The 25,440-nt window shown below is 36.2% G+C and overlaps 2 protein-coding genes across 2 annotated transcripts in view; both read left to right on the forward strand.

The window, feature by feature from the left end:
• The window catches only part of LOC114472563 (fibrocystin-L-like), a 49,620-nt gene extending 46,771 nt beyond the window's left edge, over positions 1-2,849 (forward strand). The window contains exons 55-59 of the mRNA XM_028461882.1: positions 202-347; positions 1,661-1,807; positions 1,885-2,038; positions 2,120-2,226; positions 2,313-2,849. Coding sequence (XP_028317683.1) covers positions 202-347; positions 1,661-1,807; positions 1,885-2,038; positions 2,120-2,226; positions 2,313-2,849 — 1,091 coding nt within the window. The remainder of the gene's footprint in view (positions 1-201; positions 348-1,660; positions 1,808-1,884; positions 2,039-2,119; positions 2,227-2,312) is intronic.
• A 1,899-nt stretch (positions 2,850-4,748) lies between these two features.
• The window catches only part of nudcd1 (NudC domain containing 1), a 42,353-nt gene continuing 21,661 nt past the window's right edge, over positions 4,749-25,440 (forward strand). The window contains exons 1-6 of the mRNA XM_028460700.1: positions 4,749-4,947; positions 7,353-7,507; positions 12,585-12,770; positions 15,986-16,169; positions 18,592-18,780; positions 25,207-25,414. Coding sequence (XP_028316501.1) covers positions 4,833-4,947; positions 7,353-7,507; positions 12,585-12,770; positions 15,986-16,169; positions 18,592-18,780; positions 25,207-25,414 — 1,037 coding nt within the window. The 5' untranslated portion in view covers positions 4,749-4,832. The remainder of the gene's footprint in view (positions 4,948-7,352; positions 7,508-12,584; positions 12,771-15,985; positions 16,170-18,591; positions 18,781-25,206; positions 25,415-25,440) is intronic.

Raw genomic sequence — 25,440 nt, forward strand, 5'->3', positions numbered from 1 at the left:
GTAGGACTTAAACCATTACAGTAAAACCCATTTAGTCCAACCCATGTTTACAGTTTGTGCAACAAAATGTTCTGGTCTAAATGCAGCACTGAGATCCAATAGAATGAGTCAGTGTTCAACCTCATGTCATTGATCACGTTAATAAAAGCTGTAGAAATCCTCTCCAGAATATTAAAAGTCCAATCTAATCCTTCTTCTCAGATGACTTTGCTTTGCTGAGGAACATTGCTGACAACCTTGGACAGGCGGCGGTTTCTGGAAACCTCAGTAAATCCATCGGCTTCAACGTGTCCTCGATAGGAGTGGTCGCACCCCCTCCTGCGTCCTCAGATGACGACTGGAACAAGGTGAGTCCAAACCAGCGACTCCCCCACAGGGAAAGCTGAGCACGGGAAATGTTTGAATGTGTAATAAGTAGGGCTGGGACTTTAACACGTTAATTACTGAAAAATAATGCACAAAAAATTTTGCCTGACTTTTTTTTTTTTTTGCAAACACTACGGAACTTTTCTCATTTCACAAGTTCCTGATATTCCCACAATACTGATGCACAGGCACAAGAGATGGAAAACCAGAAGAGAAGTCATACCTGTGTTTTGTTGTTGTTAATTTTATTTTTCATAAAAACACTGGATGAAAAACAAAAGCCCAGTTGTGTGAAAATTGTGCAAGAAAAAGTTTGTCGATCACCAGAGCTCTTCTAGTCTCTGCTAGCACCTCAATGCTAACCATGTAGCACCTAGCACCTCAATGCTAAACATGTAGCACCTAGCACCGCAATGCTAAACATGTAGCAGCTAGCACCTCAATGCTAAACATGTAGCACCTTACACCTCAATGCTAAACATGTAGCAGCTAGCACCTCAATGCTAAACATGTAGCACCTTACACCTCAATGCTAAACATGTAGCAGTTAGCACCTCAATGCTAAACATATGGCAGTTGTCATTTGTGAAGGGATTGGGCTGAAATTTGGTAGCTATAATCTATGGATGTGTACGCATCAACACTCAGAGCCCAAATTTTGATTTGGGGCCCAGGGGAGCCCCAAGGGGCCCCATTAGAAAAAAAAAAAGAAAGTTGATTTCTCATTTATTTGCCAGTCAAATATTACGACGGTTGGTGGAACCAAATCATTGGCACATACCAATATGTAAATGGGGCCCATTACCCTGTAGGTGCCAGGGGGGCCCCGGCGGCCCCATTTTTTACTCAGTGAAACCGAGTCATTTGACTGAATTCTCTGGAACATGTTCCGTGCTATTTGGCGCAGAAACATTCCGCGGGCCTGGCCATAGTTCATCCGAACTTGTTTATTTTAATTCAAAAACTAATTTTACTAAAAATCCAGAAAAGCATGAATATGGTTTAGTTAAATTTAAGTTGTGCTCTGTGAACAATGCAATCATAATATTATTTATTCATATTACATTATGTTAGCACTCAGTGATGGAAATAATAATAAACACTATTTAGTTGTTTAAGCTCATTTATTGTTTTCATTGATTTAGTTTTTTACCAAAATTCATTTAAACTGAAAAACTTTGCTTCTCATCTCAAATATTATGAGATTAATTTAGATTATCTGAGTCCCACCACTAATAATAGGTAGAAGTACTGACTGATACACAGACTGAGTGACGGTGTGTTTGGGTCTCAGGTGGCCACAGGGGAGGTGACCCGGGAGGAGCCCACAGTGAGTTTTGTGACCAGCATGGCTGATCTGGTGTTGGTGGTAGAACCAGTAGCTGGAGAGTATGTGGGACCTCTTTACCAGCAGCCCAGTCTGAAGGCCGTGGATGACGACGTATGTGGTGATTTAAGTCCCGTTAACTAATCCAGGAAAAGCATGAATATAGAATAAAGATGTCTCTGTGTGTTCAGGGTAACTGTGTCTCAGTGGGAGTGACCACGCTCTTGGCAAAGGCCAGTCTGAAGGACTCTGATGGAAACATGGTGGACGCACTGGGAGGAAACAGCACCATCCAGTTCAGCTCCTGCTGGGCCAACTTCACCGACCTCAGCATCACCGTCAGCGGTACGTCCAACCGATTTAACACATTAAATCTACGTCACATGTTTATCAGCTCATCATTTTAAAACCTTCTCCTCCTTCCAGATGAAAACCTGACCATGGTCTTCACCCTGGAGGAGTGGGGAACCCGGTCAAGATCCTTCACCGTCAGGGCGACCTCCTCCACGATGGAACCCACAACCAGCGGCAATGTCACCACACCCGATACCACACCCACAACAGGCCCAAGCACCACAACCACAACAGGCCCAAGCACCACACTCACAACAGGCCCAAGCACCACAACCACAACAGGCCCAAGCACCACAACAGGCCCAACCACCACACTCACAACAGGCCCAAGCACCACACTCACAACAGGCCCAAGCACCACAACCACAACAGGCCCAAGCACCACAACAGGCCCAACCACCACACTCACAACAGGCCCAAGCACCACAACAGGCCCAACCACCACAACCACAACAGGCCCAACCACCACAACCACAACAGGCCCAACCACCACAACCACAACAGGCCCAAGCACCACAACCACAACAGGCCCAAGCACCACAACAGGCCCAACCACCACAACCACAACAGGCCCAAGCACCACAACAGGCCCAAGCACCACAGCAGGCCCAAGCACCACAGCAGGCCCAAGCACCACACCTACAACACGCCCAAGCACACCCGCCTCCACCACAAAGAGCACCACCCGAACCAGCACCTCCAGCTCCAGCTCTGCCGTTTCTGCTGGTTTCCTTTGTCTGATCAGTGTCGTTTACTCTTTGTTCTGCTGTGTGTTCACTTCCTGTTAGAGACCTCAGTTTAAACTCATGTACGCCACATTAAGGGCTTTTATCGGGTTCTAAGGGTGTTTCTTTCAGTGGTAACAAATATATGCACCTCCTTATGTCAGGTGTACAGACGTATGGTTTTCAATCAATCAATCAATCAATCAATCTTTATTTGTATAGCGCCAAATCATAACCAATGGTATCTCAAGGCACTTTACAGTAGAGCAGTCTTAAGGACGGACTCTTCATTTTATGGATACACACATATGCATATATACGTATATACACATACATATGTATTACTGAAGTTCATAACAATTATAAGAGGTTATGAGTCTATTTTAAATTAATCTAATATATTTTCTGAGTGTTAAAAATCAGCTGGAAAAATGAAGGTCTGTGACTGTCTTTACTGTTGCATTTAAATTATTGTGTTTTAAATAAATATAATCTTTTGTCATTATTAAAACATGTTAATTTCCATCACATTTGTTAAATACGATAAAAGTGAAAGGTCTGTTTTTAACACAGATTCTACATTACAATTTCACATTTTAATGTTGGTTAAACTTTAGTGTGAAGAAGACCATGACGACACTGCATATTTAACAAAAACAATGTAAACAACAACATGTTTTAAAAGTTTTAAAAAAAAAAATCTACTCAATAAGTTCTTTCTTTCATTGCACTTTTGTGTGTTTTTACATATTGTCATATTCTGTATAAATGTGTTTTTTCCAGAGATCCAGAAAATAGAAAATTGATAGACCAATACAAATATAGGATAATGTATTTGGATAACATGTAAGAATTTTCACCACATGATAATTATTAAAATGGGCATCTTCGGATAAAGTTTGGCAATGACAAAGAAAAAAAAAGAAAAAAATGCAACAATTTAACACATTTGAATGATTTCACCAAAACGAGGCCCACACTATTGTTTTTATTAGTTGTAAATGTATTATTATCATTTCATTGTATCATTTTTAATTGAATTTGAACGTGTCCAGGAGAAGTAAAATTAGCGCTAAATTGTAGGACAAACCACTTTTTTTGTTAGTTTTGTTAATTTTCTGTAATACATAATATAATACACTGACTAGACATAATACAAATATTTGAAATCTTTATTTTAAAATCAAAAATACAGTTTTTTTTTTGTATTTGTTTTTTCCGTTTTCCTGTTTCTGTAACGTTTAGATTTAACCTTTAGATTAGTTGTTTCTTCTTCTTCTTCTTCTTCTTCTTCTTCTTCTTCTTCTTCTTCTAATTCATGTTGTGCTATTCTATTTTTGTTCTCTTGATTTAATAAAATACTTTTTTTCTAATGTGCTGACTTGCAACACAACACTTGATTAAAAAAGACTAGACCATAATAATATTAATAACAAATAAAAAAACAACTTTTTTCCACGAAGATTATTGCATCCTTTGAAAAGCGTTTGTCAGATGTGCTTTATAAATAACGTAGATTGGATTCTTTGTTATGCTCTGAAAGGCCCTCGTTAGCTTCTGTAGATTTGACTTTATTTGCAAACATTTGCCTTTTATCACGATATTGTATTTTAAATTCATTTTCATCTCTTAAGTCTTATCAGTTTTAATCTCGACATTATATTTCAACTTTATTCTCAAAATGTAAACTTTAATCTTGACATTTCGACTTTATTCTTCATTTGCCCAAACGGTATTCATCAAAATTGACCCTAATCCTCTTCCTTACACTTTATTTAACAATTTTTTTTTACACAAATATTGATCTCACAAGAAAGAATCGGAGAATCAATGCCTTGAAAGTGCGCTACGGAATAATAAGCTTAACTTAAACATACATAAATTCTTAATTTTAATAAAAACTGATTTTAAAACTCAATTTCCCATGAGCACCTGGGAAGCAGTGTGTCCCTGTGAAATCCGTCCGTGTGGGATAAACAGGAAACGTGTGCCTACCATCACGTTTCTGTCCGGGTTTGATTTTAAAGAGTTTAATAGTGCGGAATTAAACAAATTCAACAATGACTGCGTCTAATTACTCTCTGAAAGTGAACAGAGAGCTGCTGGACCCTAATTTTGAAAGTTACCGGTTATCACTGGACGTTATACCGACGTATAGCGTCGAGCTGGATGCAGGTGAGACACATTTACTGCTGTTTGTTAGCTAAATGTTGTCATAGGTTCATGTTTTAGCATCTGAGCTAATTCTGACTGAGCAAAACATAAACACACACTAATTTTAAAGTCATTCAAAAATAAACCAACCTAATACAATTGTTTAAATATTAATTTTCATCTGTGTTTCATAGAAATATCTCGATTTGTGTGTTTATAGTAAATTACAATATCGCCTCAATCAATGTATTATTTATTTCATAGCTCAGGCCAATTAGAGGTGATCGATATTTATCCGATATGCACTTAATTTTCAAGGTCCCATTTAACCTAATTTTAAGTCACATTACATTCATTTACTGGGAATTAAAACGCTAACATACTAGAAAACGATAATCAACTTCAATTATTGAAAAAGTGCCACACTTATTTCTGACATTATGTCTCTAACAGTAGCACTTTTTTAATATCGGTGGGAAAACTGAAACTGATGTCAAATAAAGGATATTACATTTTATGGCAAATATCGATTAATAATATTGCCCATATATACAGTAGTTGAATTTCTTCATAAAATAACAACATACATATATCTTGTAGAGTGTTTCAAAAATGCACAGAATCTACTATTTTTTTTTTTTTTTTTTAGAGATATGAGATTGTTATTAGTTTATTTAAACTAATTTATCTGTAATTCACAATTTCATGTAAGTTAATCTATATTTTTAAGGATTTTATTACATTATTATTACCTTTATTAGAGTAAATTTCCACTGGAGAATTTTGGGAATATATATTAAAAAAATGTTTTTTATTGAAATTAACTGTAAATTGGGAATATTTTTTGAATGACTGTATCATATATAAACGTAAATATTAGCATCAATTTAAAAATACTACAATTAAAAAAAAAAAATCACTTTTTATTTTCTTTCTTTTTTTTTTTTTTTTTTGGAAAGTTACCGATTTTTTCTTTTAATTTTTCATTAAAAAGTAAATAAATGAAATAAAAAAAAAAAAAAAAAAAAATAAAAAAAAACCAACAACACTTCGACTGGGGTTGCAGACTTTCGTGAATTTTCCAAACTGGAAACTTCAAATGGGAATTAACGGGAATTATTAAAAAATGAAAGTAACAGCAGCAATGTTAAAATATCAGCATCAGTTATTTAAAGTTACTCCCAATTTTCGGTACTTTTTCAAACAAATAATTCCCATGAAAAGTTTATATTTGGGAATTATTTACTCAAATTAGCTGTAAATTGGAAGTGAATTTTTTAAAATGTATTTTATCATATCCTAACATGAATATTAGCATCAATTTAAAAATACTACAATTAAAAAAAAAAACATAACATTTCAACTGGGGTTGGCAAATTCCGTGAATTTTGAAAATTGGCAGCTAATCATAAATTTTCCAAAATTGAAAGTTGGCTTTTAACGATGGTGTTTAATATAATTGCAAAATATATTTTAGCATCATCTATTATAACAGTGTCAGTTATTTAAAATGACTCCCAATGTTTGGTTATTTTCCAATATATAATTTTCATGAAAAGTTTAATTTTTTTTTTAAATACTTAAAAATTTCCCAAGCTTAATTTCCTGTGGAAATTCACCAGAATTTTTCCGCCCTTGCAACCGTACTGGACATTATTCTATTCAAACAATCCACTGTGGTTATTCTGACACCATTTAACATTAAAGATCTCATATCATGCTACTTTTCACCACCATCTCCCATTTGTTCTAAGAACTCCAAAAACATAATATTTGAGGTTTATTTTCCCAAACTCGCCTGTTTTCCAGAGTTTTAACCTCTGAAAAGTCACTTTCTGATCAACTCTACACAAACAGGCTGATTTACATCCTACTTATGCATATTCACGAGTGGGCGTGTCTATAGACGGGAAACTGACTTCCTCCTCCCTGCACGGTGACGTAGGGCCAGAGGACGGCCCACCCTCCTCCCACCCACTCCGTAGTCATGCTGCTTTATAAACACGAGACAGAGCGTGGGGGCGGGGCGTTCACCTGTGCATACATAGACTGTAGAAAATACATACATAGCACTGCATGAAGGACGCTGAAATGCTCACCTTTGTGGGCGTGTCAGTTTACATGTCAATCACGGCAGTTTCCTGTAGGCGTGGCTTCTCCAGCTCAGTGCCGCATCAAATTCGTCATCAAAGTGGGAACGCGTCATCAAATTGTAGCGAGGTGTTTGTGCTCACCCTGCAGTACGAAAGTAACTACCAATTGAGGGAATCAATGAAAAAAACACTTTGATCATGTGTATGAAGCCCCAATAACACTTTATGATGTTTAAAACACAGAAAAGTTGATTTAGCTTAACATGGACCCTTTAACGTTGTAGTAAAACTGTAAACAGTGTGTAATCATGTTTCTTGAATGATGTCCATCAGCCGTGGAGGAGGTGGAGCTGAAGGATTCTCAGTACACGCGGGAACACATACGTACTTTTGGCATGTACAACTACCTGCACCTGGACCAATGGTACGAGGACAGCGTTCTGTTTGTGGACAGAAAAGGACGAGTTCTCAGCCTCAGCGTCACTCTGGTACGTTTCACATCAACTATTCTGGTGTTACAGCTGTTTCTGTTGTTAATGGATTGTGTCGTTGTGCTGCAGTGAAAAAGGGATTTCAGTGCAAGAGACAATACACACCAGTAGGTGGAGACAAACTGCTTGTGTAACAGCAGCCTTCATTCTTGGTGATGGGAACCATAAAGAGTCAAACTGTGACTTAAATTGTATTTATCTTTTTTGTTTTTTTTGCAGAAGGACTTTCAGGCCCTCAGAGTTTAGAACATAGAACAGCAGGCTCATCTCTTTATAGACACTAATGTCTGCAGAAAAATAAAATAAAACGTAGACACGTCACAACTGAGCATTAATCTTCTGATTTTCCAAGCGTTTTGATCATTAAAATCTGAAGACGATTGTGGGAGGAGTTACGAGCAAAACAAACGGTGGAGAATATTAAAATGAAAAAATAAAGAAAAACTGGATCTCAAAAGTGAGAATGTGTAATTGTAGGAATGCAAAGCATAACATTTTTTTCTTATTTTTATTTTTCTATTCTTCCGACCATATTTTGACCTGCTGTTACTCTTCCAATCCTTAACCGATCTAAACCATTAACATGTCAAAATGTTCTGCTGCTTTGTGACAATGTTGTCATGAGAGGTTTTATGTCTTTACTGTAAACTGCTATATCTCTGTCAACACCAAAATTTTGTCCACTTTCTAATCTACAAAATACATTTCAGTATATTAATTTTAAAGTGACTGCTTGTCATGCTGCATGCAAATCTTAGGACAATGATTATATCTAAATTGTGAAATGCTAACTCTCTTACTTTTAATTTAATTTAAGGTTTTATGCAAATTAGGATGCTTTTGGCAAGCTTTAGAATGCTTGATTAGGTTTGCTAGAGTGTGACAGCTGCTGCTCATGAACTTCGAGGGAAAACCGCTGTTAAAGCGTTAAACCTGCTGCTACAGCCACAATCTTCTTCTTTCTAAAAAATTATACTTTTTAATGCTTAGCATTCACTCCGGCTCAACCATAGGAGTCCGCCAGGCCAATTAAGTGCAAAGCTCAGATTTTATGGCCGCGCGAACTACTTCTCGTACCTGGTGTCTAGGGATGTGAAGATTAATCATGAGGAAGTTAAAAATAGATTCAAAGGTGTCACGGTTCACATCGATACTCTGAAATTGAATCGCAGTACTTTTAATAAAAATAATAATAATAATAATTTTAATTTTACAGCAGAGGGCGCTATCTATTTAGAATTGGAAATTCAGGACACACCACCGTGTTTTAAATCAGAAGTGTGGAAGCATTTTGGCTTCCCCAAGACATAATGAAAGAGGTGAGAAAGAAAGAACGTGAAATCTAAGGTAAGAGAGAGAGAGAATGAAAGCCATAGTTTGTTTATTTATATTACTTTATTAATAAGGGATTTGTTTTAAAGTCCATTTGTTAAGGCACAAAATACATTTTCAGTTGCACTTTTAAAAAGAAAAGGAACTATTATGTAGTTTTGCATAGTTTACTGTGGAGCCAGAATTTAAATGAAAGGCTTTGTCTTCATATGTATTATTTCTGTAGTTATTTCATTCAGGATTTATTTTTAATTAAATTGCATTGTTTTGTGTAGTTTATCGAGGGATTCTTTTCACAATGAAAGATGAAAGAAAATAGTACAGTATTTTTTTTGAAGAAAAAAAAAAGTATATATATATATATATTACATTCATCATTTGTCTACAGTCTCATTTTGTAAAATAAATCGTGAGAGAGTCATATCAGGAGTTGAGTGAATCGTTACATCCCTACTGGTGTCACATAAAACATGCTCGGCATTTTATCGAGCCACATTAAATCTAACACCGACACCTTTAAAACACGTCCCAGGAGTACAAGGACTACAGAGAAGCGCTAAGGATTGTGGGAAATGTAGGATTTTACTGGAAACTACTACGTGGCGGTGCGACCAAGTGTGTAAGCTCTGAGTAGTGCAGGACAGTCCGCGCAGAATACGCGAATATTTGAGGACTGAATAATCACGGAGCAGTTGGTAAAAATTTCTGAAGTTTTTGAGACCAACGGTTGAGGGATGTTTGTTGGAATAACATGGAATGACCCTCAAGTAATGGTTAAAATAAGAGGAAAAGTCTTGTTGTGGAGGTAATGAACATCATAGTACGTTTTTAAGCCTCTTTTTCAAAAGCTGAAGACAAAGTTTAGTCCATCCACACATCTAGGTTTGTTATCCAACACAATAACACAATGAGAAAATGGCCTAATGATGTTTTTCACTTGTGATTTCTGTATTTTCTGGAAATCATGGACTGTAATTATGGATAATTTAAAGTGTTGATTCCTGTGAGGCCTGATCTGGTCTCAGGCTTTCAGTGGCATCATTAGCTCACTTTGAATGGAGATGATGTGTTTCTCACTCTCTAATTACAATCATCAGATGATAATTATCAGCCACTCGGACGTGGCGTCCATGTGAGGAGGTGATGTGTACGTCTATAATGTGCTGTGTCATGTTCCATGGTAACAAGAGGGCAGCTGCAGCCCTTTGAAACACACGTGGAGACATAGTTCATCTCTTTTTTTCAATAATGCTTTTAAGACTGTTGAATCACACACAGCAGAGTCACATGACGGGACACACGACAGCGCTTAGTAATCAACACATGCTGTTTGCTCTGATCAGGAATGTTCACTGATGAATAAAGTACATTTTAATGTTCACTCCTGTGTAGGAATAAAATAATAGACATTATCTGTTTAGTGTTTAATGTCTGTTTATGTTTGACCAACCTTTAATGTGAATAATAAATGACCAGTGGCGTCACTTGGCACTTTTATTCAGAGCTAAAGCCCCAGCTATCATTTAATTAACCCTTAAAGGGGACATATTATGCTAAATCCATTTTTTTAGCTCTTAAATGCATTTTGTTGTATATTTAGAGTGTTTAGAAGTACAGAGAAGTTCAAATTAGTCTCTTCAGGTGATCTGTTGATATCTTTTTATTCTGTTTTGGGCATATTTTTCAATCTTTTTCGATTTTTCGATTCTCTATTACGTTTTTTGAACTATTACATCACAGTATTTGCAGCAGAACTGCCAAATTAGGACATCGACTCCAGGCCCAACACTTCGAGCAATCTGCCATTTTTATTTCTGGCTTTTATTTTGTAGTCCAAGCTCCAGGATGCCGAAGTTACGAGAGGTTAAGTCAAAATGTTGGGTTGTTGGATGTAGTAACCCACACGCTTCATTACAACGTCTCCCAGCATCAGAACCTTTTCAAAGTGTCTGGTTGAGTTTTATTTTTATAGAAATGTACCACATCTGTGGGTAAGGTCATTTTTGTGTGTGTGAAGCACTTCAATGATGACTGCTTCATCAACCTCCACCAGTATAAAGAAGGATTTACAGAAAGACTTTGTCTGATTGAGGGTTCAATTCCTTCTATCTTTGGAGACGATGAACAGAGCACTTCAGTAAGCTGTAAATAACGCTAAAAAGTGTGATGATGAGACGTCCCTGTCATTGTTTTGTTAGCATTAGCAGCTGCACCGTCTTCATATGTTAGCGCTGTGTGCTCGTTTTAGATCCTTGATGATATGGCCTACGTGATTTAATTTAAGTCTAAAGTTTTCATTAGTCATTTCATTTTGACGTTTTTGTCTCCGAAAAGACTGTATTAAAATGCATTTCGTGATGTTAGCTTGGTGCTAGCGTTAGCTCGGCGCTTATGTTAGCTCACTTGTTAATATCCATATGAAGATGTTGTTCTGCAGGTTCATATCTTCATTTTCATCTCGCTCCGCCGAGTCAGACTCTGGCTGGAACATGTAAGGCTGGATGGACAAGTCTTCATGTTGTTGACATTTTGTAAATAACGTGTGAATAAACATTTTCTGCACCGCTACATAATCGTATTTCTTCTATCAAACTACAAAAATGGCCGAACAGGGTGGAGTTGAACCAAGTGTCACCTCTGCAACCTGGAGAGGGGGCGGGGTATGAAGTGTCTCATTTGCATTTAAAGAGACAGCACCAAAACGAGTTGCTCTCAGAAGCACATCAGAAAAGGGGTGGAGCTATAATAATGAGGAATTCAGACCCAAGCATTGCAGTTCTGCTTTATATAGACCACAACTGTATGATTTATATGTAAAAAGGAAGGATTTAAAAGCATGATATGTCTCCTTAAAAAGTAATTTAAGAAAAAGACATCATTTTAAAAAATCAACTTTCTGACGGTCCTTGAACGCCCTTTGTTTACATAAGTTATTGATTAATTGGCAACAATAAATAAAAAATTAACCATTCAATCCTATCAAAACAATGACATCATACTGGTTCCGAGGGGTGTACTGAGGGTTATACTGACTTTGAGGGGTTATACTGATTCAGGGGGGTTCTACAGATTCCAAGCGATTATACTGATTCCGAGGCGTTATACTGACTCTGAGGAGTTATACTGAGTTCAAGGGGTTCTACAGTTTCCGTGGGGTTGTACTGACTTTGAGGGGTTTTACTGACTACGAGGGGCTATAGTGACTCCGAGGAGTTATACTGATTCTGAGGCGTTTTACTGACTCAGAGGGGTTATGCTAATTCCGAGGCGTTATAGTAACTCCGAGAGGTTATACTGACTCCGAGGCGTTATGTTAATTCCGAGGCGCTGTACTGACTCCGAGAGGTTATACTGACTCCGAGGGGCTATAGTGACTCCGAGGAGTTATACTGATTCTGAGCGTTTTACTGACTAAGAGGGGTTATGCTAATTCCGAGGCGTTATAGTAACTCCGAGAGGTTATACTGACTCCGAGGCGTTATGCTGACTCCGAGAGGTTATAGTGACTCAGAGGGGTTATACTAATTCCGAGACGTTATAGTGACTCCGAGAGGTTATACTGATTCCGAGGTATTATACTTTCTCTGAAGGATTATACTGATTTTGAGGTGTAATTCTGACTCCAGGGGCTATACTTGAAGTTATACTGACTCCGAGGTTTGTCCAGTTGTTTTATGATTTGCTTTCTTCCATGTATATTTTCTGCGTATTTGTACTAAAATAAGATATTGTGTGTGTCCAGGATTCAGCTCTGGGGAATCCCAGAGAGGTTTATTCTCTGAACACGGAGCCCACAGAGTGTGAAGAGCGTGTCTGTCCGTCCATCAGCCTCACCTCAGCCACATGGGCGTGTGTGTCTGACGGCAGGTGCCGACTGTTGCTGCTCCGCACGGGGAAGAGAGGAGACGGATCGCTCTCTAAGTGGGAGGTGAGGGACGTGTGTGTTTCATCATGTAGAAATGATAGTTAATGGACTTTTTATCAGAGAATCATAATAATATCAAGGCTCTGAAAGATATAAAACTCATTTTAATGTTGTTTTTAAAAAGGATTTAATGTGTACCGAAGTGAAATAAACTAAAAGTACTACAAGATTACATAGTATGTACAATAAATGCACAGAAACACAAGCACATACTCACAGCCTCTGTTTATATCATATATAGTATATTAATGCAGAGATTATTGATTGTTCTGTAATATTTCACCCTTCAAAGCTTCAGCATCATGTTGACTTTTATTATCACATGAAACAGAAAAAATAGGACATGATAATTGTCTTTTTAAAACGCCAAAACTCTTTAAACACAAAATTTGGTTCCTAGTAAAATCTCAAAGCTTTACTAGTAAATCAAAATTGTCTATTTTTGCACGAGTGTCCCAAAAACCTTTAGTAGTAAAACTATAATTTTGTTTACTAGTACTACTAGTATTCTCAATATCTCACTAGTTCCACTACTAGTGTTCTTTAAAGCAATACTGTGTAACTTTTGCCACTAGGGGCGCTAGACCTGTAACTTTCACGTCAAGCACCCCTAGTGGCCACAAGCGCTGCAGCACTGTCGCAAAAAGCAACAAACAGTCAGTCGGTCCCGCCTCCCTCGTCTTTTGATTGTGTATGCAGACAGTAGTTGACCTGTTGGTTGAAGAGAGATTATCAACTCACTATTAAAGAAAAGTCAAGTTAGTTTTATATAAGTAGTAATCTGTGGCTTGCGTGAAATGCCTAAAGGTGCGCTCACACCGAACGCGACTGAGGTAACTAAGGCTATTAGATTTCATTCAAATCAATGTAAATGACGCAACCTCAAGTTTTCTCCCCTCAAGCAACGTGAGTTGCGTGATTTGAGCGACGAGGTCAGAGTTGAAAAATTTGAAGTTTTTAAGTGACTTCAAGCGACAACTCCCCCATCCTTCACTGTCTGTAGAGCCGAGGCAGTAGCCCCTCCCTCCCGCTACAGTGCAGACGGCAGCAGCAGAGGGCTGTACTACACTTCCTCAATTTATCATGGCAAAATTAAAGCAGTTAACTTCTTGAATAATCCTACATTCTGAGTGAACTCATTATTTAGTAACTCTATAAGTTGATCATTTAAACTGTAAAAGCGGAGCTGTCTGTGATTAGTGCTGTCAATATACGGACGGAGAAGAAGGAAAAGAAGTGAGCAGACCTCTCTCTCTCCTCTGTCACCGCTTCCACACACAGACACACACGCACGCACGCACGCACACACACACACACACACACACACACACACACACACACACACACACACACAGTTCCCTGATCATCGCGTCAGCGGAGCGATAAAGTGATGGTGTGACCAAAAAGCAGCACCACTATGTGAAAATAAGTATCAAATGCCATTTAGCTCCATGAGTATATCAGAGCCTGTGGTCACATGACTGCCGTAAAGTGAAACGTTCTCCAGGTCACATGACCTGGCCAACGACGGTCCGTTCTCTCTAAACTTACATGGTCGGTATTTTAAGAGGGAAGCCCCGCCCAGAGCATTGATGCTGTCAGTGCTGTATATTGGCCTGAGGAATCATTTAAAATTACTCCTATTTAGGTTCAAAGTCCTCAGTGTGGCTTTAAATCATATTTTATCTTTTTTTTGTCTTGATTTTTTGTTTTTTGATAATAATAAAATTATTATTATTTTCTCTTGATTTTAAAAAAAATTATTATTATTATATCTTTTTTGTCTTGATTATTATTATTATTGTTATTATTATTTTATTTTTTGTCTTAATTTTTTTTTTGGGACGTCTGTAAGCTCCTCCCACAGGTGGAGGCAGGACTGGGAATAACACGTTAAGACCAAAAAAAGTCAAGACAAAAAACAAAAAAATTATTAACTAAAATGTAAAATAAAAATCAAGACAAAAAAAGATTAAGACTAGAAAAAAACGGAAGAAAAAAAACAGACAAAAAAAGATAACTATTTGATTTTAAAAAAAAAGTGTTCTATAATTGTGACCCTAATCCTCTTCCATAGTTTTTGCAAATGCAAATGAAGTAGGAGGGATTATAATCAAATCCAGCTCTATGATTGGTTGGAATGTTTTCAAAATCCAATGGCAAGCCTGAAAATTAGATTAATGCTCAATGTGTGTGTGTGCGTTCTGTAGAGCTACTACACACACACACACACACACACACACACACACACACACACACACACACACACACTGCTGCATTAAAGCACCACATCCCCTCCATCTGACACTGATGTAGAAATACTGGAGTGAATTAGCATTTTATTGGCAGAATAAAGACAAATGTTTTAAACGTGTCTGGGGTCAGCATTTAGTTTGTATTCAGTCACTGTTTTAACCTCTGGGTTCAGTGTGTGCATTTGTTTAGTTTTAGTTTGAACTATTTTAAGATGTTTTGTGTATAAATCAATCAATCAATCAATCAATCTTTATTTGTATAGCGCCAAATCATAACCAATGGTATCTCAAGGCACTTTACAGAAGAGCAGTCTTAAGGACGGACTCTTCATTTTATGGATACACACATATGCATATATACGTATATACACATACATATGTATCCCACACCCAACATGAATTCATCATGGCGGCAAGGAAAACCTTCTGTTAAATGTGTTGTTTTGTGTGTTTTTGTTGTTGTTTGATGTATTTTTGTTGTCATTTTGTATTTGTTTGTTTGTGATTTGTGTCATTTGTCATTTTGTGTATTTTTGTTGTCATTTTCCATATTTCTGTTTGTGTTATTATTGTTTTGTGTGGTTTCAAAGACATTTTGTGGATATTTGTGTTGTTTATGGTTTTTTGTTGTTATTTTTTGTATTTTTTTGTCATTTGTGTGTTGTTTGAAGTCATTTTCTGTATTTTTCTTGTTTTATTTCTGTACTTGGGTGTTGTGTGTGTTTGTGGTTGTGTTTCATAATGTGAAACAGAAACTCTCTGAGCATGTCTGTGTCTGTCATAGTTTAAGTTGTAAGTCTGGTTTCCACATGCTGCTATAATGAAATAGGGTGTTAATTGTGTGTGAGTTGTTGTGTTAATTATCAGGAGCAGGGGTTGTGTATCTCCTCCTGTCCTCAGTAACCTGTCATTATCAGTGTTTGTGGTTTAAGTGATAAAAATCACGTGTTTATTGTCCCTCAGCTGCTGTTCTCAGAGGATTCCACGGATCCTTTCATCATCGTCCACAGTGTGTCACACGTCCAGGATGGAAACCACACCGTGGAGGTCTTGCTGCTGCGCATACTGAAAAACCCTGCTGAGAGCAAAGCGGGGGGCTTCTCTGTGACCCTGGAGTGGATGACGGTGGCCAACGCCTCTGAACACGGTGGGTGTGCAGGGTTCTCCCCCGCGCTGTTGAGTTTAGGGGCCCCCTAAACTCTGATTTTAATCCCCTATATTGTGATTTTAATCCCCTACGATGTGATTTTAATCCTCTACGATGTGATTTTATTCACCTACAATGTGATTTTAATCCTCTACGATGTGATTTTACTCCCCTATATTGTGATTTTAATCCTCTACGATGTGATTTTAATCTTGCTGTTAATATTTATTTATTTTTTATCGGTATAGTTATAATAATTGTTGCACACTTCGACACAAAAGGGACTTCTAGGCGTGCATGGGTTGTTTTAACTCATTTAACTTATACTTTCTAATATTAAAAAAAAGATCAAAATTATAGTTTTACATTTTAAATGGCCCTCCCCCCAAAACATTTTTTTAAAATGTACTAATTAAATAAAAAGAAAATAATTACATTTAAATTACATTTACAAAAAATAAAATTTACAAAAAAAGTCATTGCAAAATTAAATTAATAAAATTATTTTAAATGTTTTAATTGTATTAAAATACATATGAATATATTTAATGTATCTATTTTGCACAATTAATAAAACAATACATAATATCACATAGATAGATATATAGTGCAGGTAGAGACAGAAAGCTCAAAGAGCTTAAATAATAATGGCACTTATTGTCACTTTGTGCATCGATACTGAATACAGTATAACAAACATGTTAAAAAAAATTGTCACCAGAAATGTGTGAAGGTTGGGAACCATTGCCCTACGTTGTAGACAATTCCTGGTGAGAACCCTGGTGTGCTAATAGAGCATGAACACTTAGATCACATGTAACGCCTTATCTGGCTTCATTGTGTGTGTGTTTTCACATCAGATATCTGAAAAGTGATTAAATCATCCATTAAAGAATGTCGGTCACACTCCTGCTTTAATGAAGCTTGATTATGACACATGTCGTTGGATGTGAGCGCACTGAGAATCAAAGGCTGGGAGGGTTTTCATTAAAGTCCTGTAGAGACAGAAAGCTGCTCTAACGACGCAGATATTAAATCGACGGAGCGACGGACAAAAGCCTTTTCAGAGTTAAATGTAAAGACGCATCCCTTTCATATCTGCTGGAGATCAATCTCTTCAATTTTCCAGAAATGTGAATGCAGATGGACTTTTAATCAGACTTGTAGCTCAGGCTGCTTTTATCTCTGCTTTTTTAATCAGTGTTGTAGTGAAAGGCTGATTTATTTCCATCAATACCTGAAAGACTTTTTTAATACTTTTATAAAGCTGCAGCTTGATTTTACAAGTTTAAACTTCTGTTTGTTTATTAAAACTAAAGCTAAAAACCGTTGTTACTGCAGCAAGGTTTGTTAATCTCTGAACCTTTATTTAGAGATCGTCATCCTCAATATAAAAAACTAAGAATATTTTTTGAACAATTTGAGCCCATTTTTGCTTTTTCTGCAACGACACCAAACTTGCCATATTTGAACCTATTTTCATCACTTTTTCTTGCCATATTTCATCATCTTTTAATGTGTTTTTACTACATTACTCTCATTTCTGACACTTCTTTGTCAAATTTGAATGCCTAATTTGCATTTTTTTTCCCACTTTTTAAGACATTTTCAGCACTCATAAACCCTTTCCACCACTTTTCCATCTAATGTCTCGTAGTTTGACCAATTTTTGTCACTTTTCACCATATTTCATACTTATTTTTTTGCCAGTTTAACTACATTCATAATTTGTCATGTCTATTATTTGCCATTTTAAACTAATTGTTGCTACTTTTTTCACAATTTTTGTCCCTTTTAATGTATTCTTGCTACATTACACTTCTCCGTCACATTTTAATGTTTTTTCTGCACATTTTTGCACTTATAAACCCTTTTTGCCAGTTTACCCTCCTAATGCCATATATATTGACCCATTATTGTCACTTTTAACCTATTTTCACCATATTTCATGCCTATTTTTGCCAATTTAACCACATTTATGATTTGTCATGTTCATTATTTGCCAGTATAAAGTAATTGTTTTGTTACTACATTACCCCCCACCCCCCATTCTGCCACTTTTAAACCAATATTAACACTTTGAACCCTTTTTACCACTTTTTTGTCCATTTTTGTCCTCTCTAATTTGCAACTTTTGACCAATTTCTGTGGTTTGGAACCTTTATTCTGGGATCGTGACTTGAAATGATTGAGAACCACTGAAGTAGATTATCTGTTCACTCTTGTTAATTGTTTTGATGATTAATTAGGAATATACAGTATCTAGTTATTAATGTATTTTCTGCTTGTTTTGATTGTTTTTTGTAATGAAATAAAAGCAGATTATCATTACTTTAGTAACTTTTGTGCTGTGAATAAATGCATGAAGTGAATAAATGATGTCAGCGACAGGTTTATAGTCAGTTTCATCTTCCTCTCACAGGTGCAGAGAAGAGGTACGAGGTGAAGAAGCGGCGTGTTCTCAGGGGTAAATCAGTGCCTCACTACGCGGCAGTGGAGCCTCATGGGAAAGGGCTCATGGTGGCCTCAGAGAAACCCTTCGTCTTCACGCACGTGGACGGACGAGCCGTGGAGCAGGAGGAGCCGGAGCCCATGGAGGAGGAGAAGACAGGTGGGTGGAGGAGTTCAAAATAAAACCAAAAAAACTAACATTTCCACAATGACTTATTTTGAAAATGCTGGATTGTTTTATTACTACTGTGTAACGATTCATCCATTATGAGATCGATGAATCGATAATCGAAGTTAATGTTAATTTAAACTGAAGTGTTGGTTGGATTTTATTCAAATATAATGTTGATATGTTTGCCATTAAATTATGTTTAATTGTTTATTCATGTCCATAATTAATTTATAGACGATACCCTTACAATAAACATCAGGAATCTATAAACGTCACCTGTACTGTCCAGTATTCACACTGGTTACATTATTATTTTGGCCAAAAAGTCACTGAATCGTTTCAGGTCCAATCGTTCTAAATTAATATATCGTCTATGAATTGAATTGTTGCTAAAACAAATCGTTACAGCCCTACCAAAGAGGTTATATTTTAATTTGTGTTTACCTTAGTCCCTCGTTTATCGCGGGGGTTACGTTCTAAAAATAACCCGCAATAGGCGAAATCCACGAAGTAGTCAGCTTTATTTTTTACAATTATTTTACATGTTTTAAGGCTGTATAGCCCCTCCCCACACACTTTATACACTTTTCTCAGACAGACGTCGACATTGTGGGTTTTGTCGACCATTCGCTTCATATGCGAGTTTGAAGCGAAGCCCCGCCCACCAGTGACACCTCCAACTCTGTGAGTTTCACTGCCTGCTGAAGCGAGGAGCTGTGCTCCATTTTCTCCTCTCATAAACCTAAACCACCAGTGAATAAAGGCGGTGTGATTAGCGGCTAATGCTATGCTAGCTCAGTGCTACAGAGAGAACTTGTACCTGCTACTACCACCTCCTCGCTGGTTCTCCTCCACACCTAATCCTTCCTAGTCTGGTCCTGGTTATAAAGGCCGTGTCATACAGCTCCAGGTGGTCAGACAGCTTCTACTCCATGGTTGAATGGTTGAACAGACCGGGGTCCGTGTTGATGGCCTGACGTCATCGTCAACGAATGACGTGCATCCGGTGTGAACGCAGCAACCAATCAGGATGCAGAACACAATGCGCGTTCATACACTGTAAAAAAATACATGCAAAATTGCACTGGAAAAAAAATCCGCGAAACACAGAGGCTGCGAACAGTGAACCGCGTTATAGCGAGGGACTACTGTATAAGTTATGTCTAAAGTGCTGAATGGATTTTGACAAATCTTTCACCAAAGATAGACTTCACATCATGGAAGATTTCATTAAATCCGATTTGGATCAATTTACTAATTCTAGATCAGTTTCAGAAATCAAAAAACATCTCCATTTCTCATTATTAGTGAAATATAAATTCATATCTCGCTTCGTAATCAACTGATCTTTATGAAATGGAACTCTCTTATGTCGTGTTTGTTCCTTAAACATCCCACAGAGTTTTATTGAGATCAGATCCAGATTATACATTTCATCTTGATTTTTCAACAAATAAAACCCTCCAGTGTTGATCTTAATGCTACCGTCATCCTCTGTTGTTGTTCCTCACCAGTGAAACCTAACGACGCTATGTTTACATTCCACTGACATTTCCTCTGAATCAGCAACAGCCTCTGATAACAACTGTCTTTGAACATCTGCAGCTCATATAGCTCAGATCAGTGTGATTCAACACATCCTCACAGATATACTATATACATTTATTTATTAGGGATGTTATATTAACATTCAGAGATGTTCAAAGACAAACAGAAGAAAAAAAAAAAAAAGAGTTCACAAACTTACTGTTGACTGTTTGAGTTTCTTATTTTTACATAGTGTCTGTTATGAATGATCTTTTTATGCTCATAAAATACGTTTCTGTTCTCCATGAGGCTTTTAGCTGTTGGATAGCTCACATCTCGTCTTTTCAACTTTGTTTGAATATTTTGGTTTAATGAATTATCTCTTAGTGGAGTTATTTTTATCTTTTGATTTAATTTAAATAGTTAGTCCTATCTTTTTAAAAAGGATCCTCCACTGTTTTTATAAATGTGGCCTAAAACCTTTCAAATTTATTTATTATTAAATCTGTCTAACTAAACACATTATTTTGTACCATATTAGCATTATTCACTTTTAAAAATGGGACTACTTTACAGTTTTAGAGTCTGTGTTCCTCCATCTTGAAATCATGTGATTGATGATGTCATGTGATAGATGATTGATGAAGATTTTTAGAACATTTAGAAGCTTTTTAGGTAATTTAGCAGCTTTTTACATTTTAGCAGCTTTTTAGATCATTTAAAAGCTTTTCCAGTCAAAATAACTTGTGCTGTTTTTAGTTGCTCTAATTAATCAGGAAAAGTTAAAGATGACGTAAACCTCTTTTGTTTTACAGAAAGAGGATAACAACAGTTGTGATCCGAAAAATGTTCTATGAACGCAGGGGGCGACAGTTCCAACTTTAGTAGTAGATAATGAAGCAGAGAAGAAGAGTTCTCCTAAGGGTCTTTTATCCTCCCTTAAGCAGTGCGCTGACACGCTCTGGTGGCTGAAGTTAGAGAATAAATCATGTACTTCTATCCTCAGGGTTTGTGTGATGAATCTTTGATAGAAACGAGTAGAAAAACATAAATGATAAATAAATAAATCCAAAAATATATAACACTGTGAAAGACGCCAGTTAACACCATCAATTCCCTGAGTTTTTCTAAAACATTTTTGACACCTCAATCATTAAAATACAATGAGTTGCTAAAAATTGGACCTCAGTATAAATGTTATGAACAATAACACCATATTGTGCTCATACCTGTCATGTTCTCACATCCACTCAAAAAACAGGTTTATTGTTATTGTTGGTGAGGAATCTGGTCGTTATTTATGAAGATGAACGCCTCACGCTCAAACCCTGCTCCACCTTCTAACGCCAACTGTTGTTGAAGCATCATTATTCTCTGCCATCCTCTGCTCACACTTGCCTTTGTCAGAAAGACGTCGCTTTTTCTTATTTTATGATATTTGCAAAGAGCTTTTTTTTCTTCCGCTCGTTCCCTTTGAGGCATGTAGGCTGAAGGCTGGAACGTTGGACTGTTGCCATGGAAACACAAAGTCCCCCAATCAAAGCGAGGTCCCTGTCAGGCCTGGCAGTCTCTGCGAGTGTATACAACACACACACACACACACACACAGGTTTTTAAAGAGAATTTAGTTTAGTTTTACGTGTTGGCATCACCTGTCGGTTCAGAGTGAGGAAAGATGTTTAGGAAAAACTAGAGATGGACGATATCGGCCGATATTTACCATAAATTTTGTAACGTTGTTTGATATCAGTATCAGCTTTTCTGCAGCTATTTTTTTTTATTTATTTCTCCAACTTTTATCACAATAAGGGCCACAAAAATATATATTGTCTAATCATGGGGCCACATTATGAACATTAATGTCAACATTTAGAATAATTTATAACTAATATGAGTATTATTACATGAAAGAACAGAGGTTTTAGTCTATTTTTTTGTGTTTTTGTTGAAGTTTTTGTATATTTTTCTACGAGTTTTGTGTATGTTTGTAGATCTTTGTGTTTTTGCAGTAAATTTGTGTATTTTTGTTATTGCTTTATTATAATTTTCTGTAATTCTGTGTTTTTGGAGTTGGTTTGTTAATTTACTGTTTTATTCTTTATTCGTTGCGAAAGTGTAGTTAAAGTAATATTTTTAAAGAAGGCTATTGTTTTCTATTTAACAATCATTGATTTTTTTGTTGTTAAAGCTTTGTTAAAAAAACAAATTGTAATTTATTAATTAAAAAAACAAAAGTTCTCAAATGTCTTTCAGCAGCTTTTTTTATTTGATCAACTTTATCAACATGTCAACATTTAGAATAATAACCAATATGAGTATTAATACAGGAGAGAACATTTTTGTATATTTTTCTATTATTTTTGTCCATGTTTGTAGATCTTTGTGTTTTTGCAGTACATTTGTGTATTTTTGTTATTGCTTTAATGTAATTTCCCTCTAATTCTGTGTTTTTTTGAGTCATTTAGTTGATTTACTTTCATGCCCACACTAATATACAGTGTGTATCATAAATATTCACACCCTTGGATGATTTCCTCTTTTATTGCTTTAATAAATATATCAAGTGCTTTTTTCACACAAAAAGTTGTAAAAAAAAATAGTTTAAGATCAAAACAGAAACAGGATTCTACAAAAATAATATCAATTAAGCAAAAATAATATTTATAATACATTTTTTTACAGAAAGCCTGTGTCAATAACAATGTACTTTTTATGTTTTCTATTGAACAATCATTGACCTTTTTTTTCTTTCCGCTAAAGCATTATTAGACAAACAAGTGATTTTCTTTAATTTATTAATTAAAAAACAAACATTTGTGTTCTCTGATTTTTTGTGATTGAATTGTATGTAATCATTGCTTTTTTTTTTATAAAGTAGATTTAATAATTTTTCCTTTAGATATCAGATTATTACGTTCCCTGGAGAACTTCCTTGTGTTTTAACCGTCTTTCATTGTTTAAACTCAATAATATTTTAATCTAATTACCCTGTCCCATATTGCATTTAATCAGTATAATAGCTCACATTTATTTAAGGGGATATCTTATTTAGTTTGATTACAGTTTTAATTATTATTTTTACTATGGCCGTTTAAAGTTGTAGCACATTTAATAAGTAGATAGTTAGATAGAGGCTGTATTTGTAAAACTCATTTTAGTTCATGGTCACATGCACCTCCAACATTTTTAATCCGTTGAGTTGAAATGCCATATTTTCTCTTTTCCTCACATTTTGTTGCAGCAGAGCCGTGTTTTAAAAGCTCAATGAACAGTTTTCTGACAGGAAGTCACAATCGATTACGGTTTGTAGCGTAATTACGTCAAAAACTAATCATCAACGAAACGTCTCCGTTAACCAAAGAAACAAGCGTACACTCCTTAAATGCAGATGTTCTTTTAAATACTTCAGTTTTCTACAAATACTGTGATTGTTTGAGCCAAAATAAAGCATATCTGACACCTTTTCCTCACTTTTCCTTCTACCTCATTATTTTGTATTTTTACAGATTTCTGCCCATTATTTTGTGAACCACATGAAAAACCTCTAGTGAACCTCTAGTTTCTCAGCTTGTTTACCAAAAGTCTAACTTTCTTTTACTAAATAAAGACAAATATCTGACTGAAAACTGAGATTTTGGGCATTTTAAGGCCTAAATTAAGTGCATGTTACTTAATGAAACTGTTGATTTTTTGGGTGGGAAATGTGAGCTAAAAATTATATTTGTATATTTTTTCTAAAAGTGGCAATAACGATAAAAAGCTTTATGTTTTACCAAAAAACAGATTCTGGACCAAAACTCATATCTCAATATTTTCTCTCAAAATGCAGAAATACAATATATATAATTCTCAATATTTTTAACTCAGTCAATTCTGACCAGAAAGACAGTTTGTTTTGGTTTGATTCTGCTGATGAAAAATGCCACACAGGCACATTTATTAACTAACAGCAGCACAATATGTTCCACTTTTGGCTGTTTCACCTCTAAAGGACAGCACGTGTGAGTGAGGTCTGTAGTATGGCTTGTTTAGATGAAGGTCTGGGTTAGAACTCACTCAGAAATACATTTAACTGAGCTTTTAATGTAGTTCTGAGACATAGTGACCCCTAAAACAAGTATCTTTATTAGAAAACAAGCTATAAATAATACATATATTGATATAGGCGATATTGTAGTTTTCTATATCACCAAAATAGAAAACATGTTTTATCTTGAATCTCAATATATCACCCAGCCCTATTCTGAATCACATATCTACACGTGACCCACTTCTTTAATCTGGGTTTCTCTGAGGGACAGCACGTGTGAGTGAGTTCTGTTGTGTGGCTTTTTTCTGGACAGGAGCCAAAAAAATACAAATAAAATTATTTCTGATTAGTTTCTAAAATATTGCCGACGGATGCACAGAAGTGTTTTTCCTTTTCAAATGTTTAGTTCTTTTTTATTTATTTTTTAGCAAATAATGTTAGATTTATTGATCTATGAGGCCTACACTATATTAAAAAGCAGTTTTAAATGTAGACATGTTCAAAAATATAACAATAATTCTATATAATGTTGTCTACCCTGTTTTTTTTCACTCATTAGCATAACCAATGTTTGTCATTCTGGTTTTATCAGTCAGCTACTGTATATGTACTGTATAACTATTACTTTCCTGTGTTTTGGTCCCAATGTGCTGCAGGTTGAGAACCACTGCTCCCCAGTATTCCACCACTCAGAATGATAATGCATTAAATTGATAGTCCTTCATCATCGTAGCCACTGAATATTCAACAATAATTCTCTGGCACTCACTGCTCCGTCCTCCATGTTTTATTTATGACTCCGTGGCTTCATAACTTTCACTAACTTTTAGGACCGTGTGTGTTTCTCTCTTCATTAGATCCCATTTATTTTTGGCAGCAGACCTCAGAGGACGTCACCCTGTGTGTTCGTATGCCAGAGGGCGTGGCCAAGGAGCAGGTGCAGTTTGGTTTGACGTCGGACAACCTGAGTATCGGCGTTCGGGGCTTTTCCACTTTGCTCCAAGGCCAACTGTATGCGTCCGTGGACCCTGACGCCAGCACATGGATCATCAAGGATGATAAAAGGTGTGTGCGTGCGTGCGTGCGTGTGT

This window comes from Gouania willdenowi, chromosome 11 (genome assembly GCF_900634775.1).
Source record: "Gouania willdenowi chromosome 11, fGouWil2.1, whole genome shotgun sequence".
In the NCBI taxonomy this organism is placed as follows: Eukaryota; Metazoa; Chordata; class Actinopteri; order Blenniiformes; family Gobiesocidae; genus Gouania; species Gouania willdenowi.